Source organism: Plectropomus leopardus, chromosome 10 (assembly GCF_026936395.1).
Source record: "Plectropomus leopardus strain MGB_pleo_1.0 chromosome 10, ASM2693639v1, whole genome shotgun sequence".
Lineage (NCBI taxonomy): Eukaryota > Metazoa > Chordata > Actinopteri > Perciformes > Serranidae > Plectropomus > Plectropomus leopardus.
In genome coordinates, this window is record NC_142185.1 from 11713534 (window position 1) to 11726341 (window position 12808).

The 12808-nt window shown below is 38.6% G+C and overlaps 1 protein-coding gene across 3 annotated transcripts in view; it reads left to right on the forward strand.

Moving 5' to 3' along the window:
• LOC121949095 (low-density lipoprotein receptor-related protein 1B) overlaps positions 1-12808 on the forward strand; it is a 312361-nt gene that overhangs the window by 195978 nt on the left and 103575 nt on the right. For all 3 annotated transcript variants that reach the window (XM_088083039.1, XM_088083040.1, XM_088083041.1), the window contains 5 exons: positions 5294-5425; positions 5645-5872; positions 6203-6377; positions 6685-6779; positions 10729-10878. In XM_088083039.1, coding sequence (XP_087939165.1) covers positions 5294-5425; positions 5645-5872; positions 6203-6377; positions 6685-6779; positions 10729-10878 — 780 coding nt within the window. The remainder of the gene's footprint in view (positions 1-5293; positions 5426-5644; positions 5873-6202; positions 6378-6684; positions 6780-10728; positions 10879-12808) is intronic.

The following is a 12808-nucleotide window of genomic DNA, read 5'->3' on the forward strand; positions in this document are numbered from 1 at the left end:
GAGCAGATCTCCAGAAAATAAAGCTTTGGATTGTGGAACTTTTTGGCCATGCGTGCCGAGACTGCCTGATTGATGGTTCAGTTTCTATCGCTGTTGCCTATTTCAGGGTTTCCAAGTTTCAAATTTATCCTCCTTAGCTTCTTTCATACGTAAGCTACCATTCTTATTTGGGCATTATTATGGTGGTAATCGGGTTTGCATCTGTTCAGTGATTCCCCTGCTTCTCCAGAGTGTCACGAGGTAATTTGCTTGTTTCCTTCCTGTATCTGCATTCTCATGGCTGTTCACCATAGATAAGTGTGAGCAAATGGGACTGCTTTTCCAAAGAAGACAGAAAGCATGCCTAATCCTATTTAAAAAAAAAAAAAGCTCACCAGGGGTGGGGGCTGGCTATTATCCACTCTAGCCAGAACCAAGGCCTAGAGATGTGATACTCCACTAGACCTCGAACATCTGGACCAGAGAAGAAGGGAAAGAAAAGGAGGGATGGATAAAGAAGGGAGAACTGAGCACCAATATGCAGCTGGTCTCTGGAGCTATTCAGTAGGTGCCACATTGGAGCTCCACTGGCGGCATAAGCAGCCTGTAAATACATTACGTGTCACTTGAAAGGTAAGGCTGTGTTTTAACATTAGAATGGTTAACAAGTGTTTGCAAATTAGGATAAAGATTGGCAGTCCCAATGCCTCACAGTTACAACAGATAATTGGTTTATTAAAGAGAGAGTATCACAAAGAAACATACATGTATATCCATTGCACCATTATAGATAACACAAAGTAGAGAAAATTACTTTTTCAGATCTTTTGACTAACAAGACAACATAATAACACATGCTCCCATAGTCATTAATAGCTCCACTCAGTTTTCTTTTCAGCTGTTGGTTTCAGTTCTGTGTAAACTCTGTTGAAGCCATTCTCAAGTGTTGAGACTACCAATTTAGGGGGCCAACATATGATTGTGGGCCACTAAGATTTAGGACATATGCTATGTAATATATATTATATGATGTCACAAAGCAGTCTCGAAAAAACTTACTACGCTCAGCAATTTTTTTAAGATACCACCAGTAGTCAATTTGAAAGGGTACAAGGGGGGGATATGATCCCCCTGTAAAGCAAAATGACCTAACTCATCCTACATGTTGGTATTCAGCCAATCAAACAGTCGCAAAAATAAGTAAACCAGAGAAAAGTTATTTGACATGGCATGTTCCAAAGGGAAAAGTAGAAAGCAAAAACAGAGCTTTTAATAAAGAATGGATAGACTCTTACATGTTCATTCTTCCCGCAGGCAGTTCAAAACTGTGTACGTCTCATCATGTGTTCCGAGGGGATTATTAAAAGTGGCAATGTGAAGCGCCGCTACGAGACAAAGCACAGAGCAAACACACTCACTCAATCCAGACTGAGGGAACATAAAATATAATATTTTCAATAAATCAGTCAAACATTAAGGTACAACTCCAAGGAAATGGTGCTAAATCATCACACAAGTTAGACTTTAGACACTGGGGTATCCAGTATGTGGGTTGTCAAAAAACAAACGAATCACTTGCTGGATGCCATATACCCTGCCTGTGTCACAGCTTCACAAATTTTCACAAGATTTGTAAAGACTGACTGTTGTTTTATCTAAATAGTTATTTGCACTCTTCACCCATGGACTCATTGTAATACCATTCAACATTATATTTCTTGAACACCAAATTCACCTGTTTGCAGACAAGCCAGATGATTTTGTCTTTCCCCTGAGATTCCACAAAGTAAGAATGTATCAATTTTTCCTAATGTCCCTTTTTGCACTAATACAACATTTTCCTCTTGAAACTTTTCAGCAGCCATCAGTTGCCATGCAACCAGTAGCTCACTGCAAGTTGTCATCCTTAACCTGACAGACACTTGTTCGGAGCACACTGTTTAATGCAGTAGCTGAATAGTACATTGAATGTAAGACGATTAAAATATATTGCATGCTCTTTATGTCTGGGGCATGCACAAAATGTTTCTGACCGCTGCTATTTGCCCACAGGCCACACTTTTAGCAGCTATGATCTATTGAGTACTATAGCATGGAGTTAGTGTGATTGTCTAATGTCTAAAGGTAGTTTTTTCACTTTATTTTATTTATTACAACAGAAGTACAACAACAGATTGAAACAGGTGCAGGTGAGATTAAAAAAAAACCCATAAAGGGTTATAAAGATGCCTCACCTAAATTCAAAATGCAAACAGTAATGAAGACTGTAGTGACTACAACATTTCCTATTGTCGTATCACTTCGGCGCTTGACTGGGTAGGGTATAGTAGACGCTTGCAAAATACAGAATTTCCAGAAGGGGTTGTTGATCTGACATAAAAAAATATTTATTGTTCCATATTTTACAAAAACGATGATGGTCAAAATGTATGTATTAGATTCTCAAAATTATAAAGCAATCTGATCAGCAAAATGGAAAATAAACTACCAGTTGCAAACTAAGGCAAGGTCTAAAGACTGTGTGCTTCCCAGCCAAAAGCCACCACTATGGGCCTCAGCACTTCCTAAAAGGTGGTCGAACTCCCCACCTGCAGAGGGGGCACATTAAACAGAAAGTTATTATCCCACATATCTCAGACACAACAGCACATAGGAAATAAGTAATGTATGTCTTAAAGTAAAAAATATCGAAATTGACACCTACAAATAACAGACAAGTAAAAGAAAATATTTATAATATATAATAATATAATAATATAATAATATATATAATAATAATATATATAATTATATAAACATCACAAAAATAAAATCAAAACATGATATGAGAAAATTAATCAAAATCATATGGTAGCAAAGCTGACATGAAGTGACATGTCCCTATTTAAAATCTAGCCAGAAAGACATGGATGTAAACTGCAACTTGAGTGGTTAACGGAAGCATACAACTGCAAGGTGGTGCTTATAGTTCTCCGTGTATTTATCCTGTTTCCTTAAGTGATGAGGGAGAAAAAGAGATGTAGCTGAGGATCATTCAGTCTGATCTTTTAACATACATCATCACTGTGGTCCTCAGTGTTTGCAAAGCTTTACATAAGCAATGTAATATTTATGCGATTTTCGAACACACTTATTTGCAGGCAGACAAACCACACTGTAATTGTGTCAGCAGTATTATCATGACAAATATGATAGGCTCTGAAACAAATAAGCGCAACAAATATAGGCCTCTCAGCAGAAAGAAGCCCTCACATACTAATTTGTATCATCACTACATTGGGCCTTCCCTGAATATGACTTTTCATCAACTTTCTTAATTTCAAGGGAGTGCCATCATATCCACTGCCTTGGCATAGCGGTGGGCTCATTTCTTCATTTATTTGTTGCAATACATGTGACAGTTTAAAGCAAACAAACACCTTGGCTCTGCTGTTGCTGCCTGTCATCCCTCAAGAGCATGATTCAGGTGAATGCAGCGCTGTTCAGATGTCTCCCTATTAGCATACCGAGTCAGCTGGGTGCTGTTTCCAGCTCGCAGAGATGCAGAGTTGGATTTTTTTTTTTTGTTTCAAATAAGTCACATTTGTGATGCACTGGGGCTCTCCAGTGTGCTGCTGAAGGAGCCCAAGAAATGAACTTTGAATGAGCTTGTTTGACATGAATCATCCAGGGTAGATGGAGAAATGGATGTGTTTGACGCATGAAATGCGATTGCAGCATGACAGGAAATAATAGAACTGCCGGTGACTTTCTTTAGTTTTGCAGAGGTGATTTATTATTCAACAGGGTAGAGTAAAAAAAAACACGGAAACAGATTTCTTCAAATGTATTGCCACTATAAGATCACTGTTAAGTTGAAAGCTGTTAAAATTCAGCCTGCTGTGCTCGTCTCATCGAAACTGTCAGCAGCTTTGGGTCTCGAGCTGGATATTCTGCTACAGGGAAACTGAGATAATGTCACCCTTAATGCCTGTGAAGTGATAAAGAGTAAACAATAAGTTGATATTTTATAGTTTATTTCAATGTCTCTTAACCTATTGAGACCCAATTCCACATGAGACCAGCCTAAAAACCCCCAAACACAAGTGAACGTCAAATCAACCTCAGCATAACTGCTCCAAATCCAACTTTTTCTCTTTGCACTTAAAGAAGTATTTCGAGGCTGGATTGGAGAAATGATTTCTTCATAAAAAGGGCCTGTCTATGCAGTAGGAAGAGGCAAATACTATTAAATTTGCACTACATGACCAGAGAAAAGACTGGAATTTGCTTTTGTTAAAAAAGGTAGAAAACCTGCAACTACAGGGGATTGCACGGGATCAATAAACGCTTCCTGGAGGCTGACATTATGCAAGTTTTTTCTATTTTGATACAGGAAATATTATGCCGGTAACAAATAAACTCATACTACAGTTAAAGACTAAGTTGAAACATGTTTCTGAAAACATTTTAAGTGAGAAAGAGGCAACACAGTAACAAAACCTTGGTATAAATTTGATTTAGGAATGCCTGGTGTCAGCCATTGATTTGAGAGAGAGAGAGAGAGAGAGAGAGAGAGAGAGAGAGAGAGAGAGAGAGAGAGACTTTCGATCCACTTCCATACTCTCTTGATCTGCCTCTCCACTCTCTCAATCTGCTATTCTGTTCCTTCCACTTCTATACACTTTCTTGATCATCATCTATACTTTCTCAATCTGCTTTTATACTCTTGTGTGTGTGTGTGTAATGGTGATGGACACACAAAAATGAGAGGGTACAATCTGTAGTTTGAGAAACAGCACAAGAGCCAGTGAAAATGCATTATGTGCAAATTTCCTGTGGAAAAATTAGGGAGATCTGGGTCTGTCAAGATGTAGGGAAGTTTACAATATTTTTTTTACACATACTACTTCCATCGTTGTGATACAAAGTTGATTGAAAATTGTTCCCTTAGAAAAAGTGGTCCCCTAAAAGAAGGCTTCTAAAACAGTCAACACTTCCATGCCTCTTACTCAGTCTGTGATGCTTGTTATGCATTTCTTGTGAGGGTTTTCATATTTCTTTTAGGACCTGTCATGCTTTCAAGCTGTATCTATTTTTCTGCCATTATACAGCAAGAACAGTATTATAATTATAGTTGTTTTAAGCAGTGCTTTTTGTCAGTTTCAAAGAATGCTGTCAGTGGCACAATCACACAAGCCTGTAAATGCCATGTTAAAAACGCGGTTACTCTTTTTCCACATTCAGTGTTTATTATTTCTCCTCTCTTTGATTGCCATCTCAAGCTCTCATGCTGAGCATTCTGAAATGTTCCTCTTTCCTCCCTCCCCATCAGCCTCTAACCCATGTGAAGAGAATGATGGACGGGGTCCCTGCTCACATCTGTGTCTCATCAATTACAACCGCACTGCGTCCTGCACCTGTCCACACCTTATGAAGCTCTCACCCAACAAACAATCCTGCTTTGGTGAGCCAGAACACCTCCCTCATTTTTCATGCTTTTGCCTTATGTTATCAGAGTGGAACTATGTAAACAACAGGACAGGTGTTTTGCTAAACATATGAATTTTGATTGGTGTCAGCTTTTACATCAGGCTGTTTTTATCACACTCACTTGGATTTGACTGAAAAGTTCAGCAAACTGGTGCACTTTCTGGAATGATTGATTTCTTAATCATCTCACCAGGGCTGAAAAGGTTCCTCCTGTACGTGCGGCGGTCAGAAATCCGGGGCGTGGACATTGACAACCCCTATATGAACGTCATGACGGCGCTAACGGTGCCGGATATTGATGATGTCACAGTGGTGGACTACGATGCCCAGGAGGAGAGGATCTACTGGGCTGACATCAAAACCCAAACCATTAAACGGGCTTTCATTAATGGCACCCAGCTAGAGACCATCATATCTGCAGGTGGGTACACTGCAGATATCCTAACAAAGACAAAGCTGTGAGCAGTATGTACTACAGTGCATGGGTGTACCAATTAAAAATGAGTTGGTACAAATATACTCTCGCTGCAAGAGTGAAATAGCATATTGTTCTTGGTCATGGAGTCTATGTAATTTTGAGTTATTTCCTCTTTGACATGATCGCGATGTGCCAATATGAGTAATAGCGGTCATTTGTTGAAGACCTTCTATACTTTTATTTAGCTTGTTCCCAATGTATTCCAAGCTTATTCACATTCTAGTTTTTTAAAGCTCACAGTTGCAATGTTTTGTTTTTTTTCCTTCCTGACAGACATAGTGAACTGCCGCGGTCTGGCTTTGGACTGGCTTTCCAGGAACTTATACTGGCTCAGCTCCGAAAATGACGAGTCGCAAATCAATGTGGCTCGCTTTGATGGCTCCCTGAAGACCTCCATCATCCACGGCATTGATAAGCCAAGGTGCCTTGTAGTGCACCCCGCCAAGGGGTAAGTAGATTAGAGCAGTCTGTGCACTTCATCAGCAGCTCACTCTCTATGCATAGTATTATGAAACCTGACTACAGACCTCACCTGTACCAAGGATCAAAGCCTTGTTGTTGTAAAGAGAACATGTTATACAAGCTTGCATTGTTTGTGCAGATCTTTACAAGGTTGTCAGGTGGAACAAAATGTATTGGTTTATATTTAGTTTTCAATTAATAACAACGTAACATTCACTGGCTTTGTTTTAAACCTCATTATTTCTCATGCCTAACTAGGCCACTAACTATTCATCTCACACCTTCCCACACAGAAAAATCTATTGGACAGATGGCAACACCATTAACATGGCCAACATGGACGGGAGTAACAGCAAGGTCCTCCACCAGAATCAGAGGGATCCTGTAGGTCAGTATGAGAGCTTTAGATTACATACTGAGTTAGACCTCCTTCTCAGCTGGACCTTAAATGTGACCCAGCCATTTTTTTTTAAATAAAACTGTGAAATGCTAATTATTGTCAAGTTCTGACTGTACAGTTTACATAAACTCACTATGTTCACATTCACACTGTGACTGAATCATGATATAAATGACCACATTTAAGCATTTACAAGGTTTGCAGGAACACGACAAGAATCCATGTGCACTTGATTTGTTATTTGGCTACTGTGTGGAAGATTGTGTGGCAGCCCACTGCAAACATCTTATTACCACAAAACAAGACAGAAAATTGAGCTGAATTTGTCAGTACTCATTGGTTATGGATTCAATTTATGGTAATTTAATTCAATTAAATTTCCCAGCATCAACAGCTGTGCTGCTGCATGCACCACTTTGCATCTATGCTCACTTCATTCTAAATTCATTTGAAGTCATTCCCCTTTTTGAACCGTAATTTGACAAAGATAACCCGATAGAGGTGTTTAAATGAAAGTTATATTAATCTCAGTTTGCACTAATGTGTTTATAAATGATTTCTTTCAATGCATGTACACACACTGAATGTAACAAATGGAAGCAGTGATGTTGAGATTTTCCCAGTTTTGACAGTGTCAACAAGAATCAGATAAACACCCACTTCCTCAGTGGTGATGTTATCGCAATAGGCAATGTCAAATAAAGTCGCCAGACTTTTTCTGGTAAAGGTTTCAAAGTGGCAAGGCTTGCTAAATCAAGCAATGCTGGAAACCTTGACAAACATTAAAACACAGCTAAACTGGAAAGCACAATACCTTTGCACACTTGTATGCTTCACCAAATGTCATTTAATAATCTGTTACTTTTTAATAGGTTTGCAGGATTGATTTCATGGATTGATAAAGATTATGGCAGTTATGTTCTTTATGTATTCAGCAAAACGGTCCTCGATCAAGTCCTGGATGAATTCTGTAGAATAACAAGAAGCATTTCTAGAACAGAATGTATTATCCACTTGGAGGAACATAATAGCTCAGAATGAATGAACCTGGTTTGTTATATGTTCTCCTCACGACATCAGTCTGCAGGTACAGAGTGGACGGATCCGCTATGGCACATTGTCATTTCCAAAATTCGTTGTTTGACCAGACATATGCTTTGTAATGTTAATGGTGTTACTTTGGACTGTGTATTGCTCTAGCCCACTGTCTCGCACTTCCATCTGCCAAGGGCTGGCTGCCACAGTGCATGATGAGATTTTGTGTTCTAGTTCACCTATTGTACATCATTGAGATTGTTGTCTTTGAAAAGCTCAACAGCTCACAGCAATGCTCAAACCCGCCCTCCTGGCTCCTACGATTATGTCTCTCTCCCTGCCTGTTGATCTTTTATGGCATTTGTGTGTGCGTGCGTGCGTGTGTGCGTGCATGTAAAGGTGCTGTTGTTTTTGTTTCTAGTGACATATGTGCAAAAAGAAAATTAAGGCTCATTTCTTCTGAAAGGATAGGCTTCCTATTTTTCTGTTGTGAGTGTATACTTAAAAAGTGCATTCACACAGCAGACGTGCCATTTTCACTTATCAGTAAGACTTTAAACCAAGCAGACAGATCCAGTTCTGCAGAATCCAGATTTCTCTGGATTAAATATCCAGATTTTGCGTAACTCCGTCTAAATCGTTGAATCAAGCCTGTGGTCGATAACATTTTCCTGCACACTTGCTGTTACATCTGTGGTTTAGAATATGCATGCCTATATGTTTACTTTATAGTACTGTCATTTCAATCAAAACACCATTTACAGTTAGCTATTACTGAGATCCAATTGTTGATTAAAACATAATTACCATTCATTTGATGTAAACGCAGAATACAGAAGAGAGGCTCAGGAAGAGAAAGCTTGCATTTAAAAACAAATGTAACCAGGACAATAACAAGGACAATTGGCCACATAAATTTCCTCAAGTAGCTGTTGAGTAGGATCAGCCTATTGGTGTCTGACTGAACAAAATCCTTGAGCAGTGGCTGTGGGCATCCTCCGCTGTGATGCACAGACAGGAAGAGAGGTGATCGCTCCAAGATTTTCCTGTAGCTGTTTATTGAATTTCAGGGTGCTTAATTTCCACAAGCAACCATATCTGTTCATATTCAGGGAATATAGGGAAATTTAAAGCATTTTAGGCGACAGGTATGTGAAGCTTTTTTTGGCAACTTGCTGATATGATAAGGCAAATGTTTACATACTATAGCAATCCTACCTAGCATGCACAACACATGTAGGTTCAGTGAATAATTTAAGTAAAATTAAAATATTCACAAATCTAAAAAATATAAAAAATATTCATGAAGGAATTTAATGCATTCATGTAAAAATAAGGACTTAATTGGTATTAATAAGACATAGACATTGAATGTAGGATTGTATTCATATTTTTTGACTTTGCAACATACAACCTATTTTTTTTTTTTTTAATGTAATTAACAGGATGTGCCTCGCATCAACATCATGCAGATGAGGGTTAACATGTTTGAATGTTTTCCATTCTGGAAAGTATGATTTATTTTTTTTTCCTTTTTGTCAACATTTAAAGTTGGTCATCTAACTTTTTGAAATTACCTAAAAAAGTTAAAAAATAAAAATAAAAAAAAAAGAAAGAAAGAGAATTACATACAAGATTCAAAGCAAAAAGTATCAGATTGAAAAGCAAAATTGTTCCTAACCATAAGTAATTGATGTTGGTCTTTTCCTTTATTTTACCTTAAATTTTGGCTATTGTAGAACTAGTCCTAAGTGTCATTCTGAGTGACATTAAAAAGTCTTAAAAAGTCTTAAATCTTAGCTGCTATAAGCTGTAGAAATCCTGAAATTTTCACATATAGATAAACATCTATCTCAGCTAAACAGCTGTTGATATGTTACAAATACTCTTTAAACTATCTGTAGGTGGACTATCCAACTAAACAGTTATCCATTAAATTGCTTAAGCGAGCAGTCACCGCTTTTTTTTTTTTTTTTAACAAAACCAATCAGCTGGTCTTCATTTCAAGCGGCTGTCACACAGCTCAAGGTCAAACCCCCACTTTGTCACACAAACAGCACCATTGTCTTCACTGTATTTCTTCATTCTCCTCGCCCTGTCAGCAATACAGATAGCAGGGTGCTCCCATATTTCACCCGCTTCATTTATGATTATGGGGTAGACCTGGGGACAAGCGTAAATTAACGACGCATTGTGACTGTGAATCTGCCAGGCATAAATCCAACACATGGTGGGAGACATTGAGTTGTCCAGGGGTCCACAATAGAAATTGCTTTCATTTTCTGTCATTAACGGTGGTATTCCATGAAAAGCCACCATGTTAGCCAGGAAATGGATTTAAAAGCAGTCAGTCTCACGCTTGTTCATTTTCCATGCCAGCTGGAGCTCTTATAAACAGATCCCCCACAAATATTTGCCAGCGAACACATAAACCTTTCTATTAGCCCTCACTCAGCCTAATGCATAGTAACATAAGTGTTTAAGTGTTAATGCAGTGGTAATGCAGTTCTGAAATATTCTGTTGCAATACTGTTAAAGTATAGTCAAAGTGAAAGTCATATTTCTAATGTAATTTCTCAATGTTTTTTTGCTGTTTATTTAATGTAGTCAGCTTTGTAACTGAAAATAGTCATTTCCCAATCAGATGGAACATAATACAGTATAAAGCATTGTTGAGTCAGAATTTTATTTCAGCAATAATCTTGTTTGTTTACTGTAATGTCTCAAATGTAAAAACAAAAGTAGCAGATCTAATCTACTCCTTTCTTTACCGTTGATTTACTATTTTCTGATTATGTTATGGATTTCATGCTTATTTTGTTTGTCTCTAATTAGTGTTTTGCATGTTATTCTAGCACAATGAGTGCTAACAAGGGGTCCTCTCTTCACTTGTCCTTTTCAGGTCTCTCAATAGACTACACTGCCAACAAGCTGTACTGGATAAGCTCAGCCAATGGCACTATCAACAGGTGCAATCTGGACGGCAATGGGCTGGAAGTACTGGAGACTCTAAAGAGGGAGTTAGCCAAAGGCACAGCTCTGGCGGTGATGGGTGAGTGGAGCTTGTCACGAGTGCATCAGATTGCCATTGAGGATTAGTCAGAGAGTGTGGAGGGATTACGTGTTTAACCAGTTAAGTGGCTGTAGAATGGAACTGTTTTTCCAGCCCTCGCAACAGTTGTGCTTCACTTTGTGTGAAGTAGCAGGGGCATTAGATAATTAAAACAGAGAGCAGCAGTGATTGATGATTGATTTTCTCACCCCTTTCATAATGAAACGGGAGGAGGATGTTCATTATGTGTTGATTCTTGGTATCAGTGCTGAATCCAATGTGTCACATCATCCATCAACTCATAGGTTCATTTAGAAATCTCCTGCAATCTAAGTCAACAAGTCTTGGGAAAAAAAAACGGACCTGTAGCTCACAATAAAACAGTCTTTAGCTCTCAAGGTCTGGCTCTTACCTTTTTTCAGCTCTTCCTCGTTTTTCCACAAACATGCAGGCTTCCAAAAAACACTATATGACAGTGTTAACCAAAACATATACTACGTATATTACACCATACAGAAAGTGTGCAAAGCTGCTGAAATTAGGTAGCAGCATTGTACGGTAACAGTGACACTGGACACAGTTCAGTACAAAAATCAACCTTATTAAAACTGCAAGCAGCAATGGATGGACCCTCACATCCTCCAGCATTGTCAGGGTAATGGCATTTCTGTGACCATTAGACATTATTTCCTGTGTAAAGTGTGTGGTGCTGGAAATGACATTGAAAATTTTGTATCGTTTTCTGTTTCCAGCATGTGGTGCTAAAGACAAAGCACCAAGTATACAATTTGTTGCTATATGTCAAGAGTAGGCCACACAATATACATTTCATCATTGGATGATGTTTGCAACATAAGGCTGACTTTCTTTTGGGTTTGGGCATGGCCCAAAGTCATTTTTTTTCCTAAGATGTCCAAGGCATAACCTCTCCTACTCCCCCTCAGAGTGGCTAGCACTCCTTGCCTTTGTTGGCTGGATTAGTTAGGTTGGTTAGGTAAGATGGGGCTGCTTAGAGTTAGGTAAGAATATCAGAGCTAAAATAAGGCAGAGTAAGGCAGGTCAAGCCTTAACCATACCAGGAAAAACAAACTTGTGGCCCCAAGTCACTTTTTTAAACTTAAGCTAATACATGTGCCTACCAAATCCTGTACATCTAGATGAACCATATCGTAAGGCTTTTTTGTTGAAATCTTGTAAGCTATTTTTGCAGAAGACCCTTATGAGATTTAAATTCTTGCCATTTTTGATGTGTGTGCCAAGTTTCTTGAGTTTTTTAGTGCATCTATTCTGACAAAGGTATATAAATAAGAATAACCCAAGCAATTTCAATAGGGTCCTTGCAACTATGGTGCTCAGGCCCATTGGTATATTTACCAAACAGGCATTTTAGCTCTACCTGTATACTTTAAATGTGTAACAAATACAATTTCATTCATTTCTTCTTTTTATAGATCAGGATTAGAATTTTAAATTCTCTCCCTTCCACACTGCTGCAATCTTGACAATTGGGAAGCTTCCCAGTGAGCTATGTGAATGCATTTCCCTTGCCAAGATTAGTAATGAGAAGGGGGCAAACATACTGAACAGAGAGTTGGTGGTTATGTGTGTGCGTGCGTGTGTGCATGTGTGTGTGTGTGTGTGTGTGTGTGTGTGTGTGTGTGTGTGTGTGTGTGTGTGTGTGTGTGTGTGTGTGTGTGTGTGTTTCTGGACCAAAGTCTTTTTTAAAGGAAAAATTAAATTAGAAGTGTTTTCAGGGTGATACTTTATGTTCTTAAATCTTGTTATTAATCATGGCAGGCTTCAGTTTCATGTGTGGTGGGTATCTGTCAGAATGTGCTGAAAGCACAAACACACTGTTACAGAATAATACAACAAAGGCAGAATGGATTCCCACTGTTTTGTTTGCTGTTAGCATTCTGCAACTCTGAGC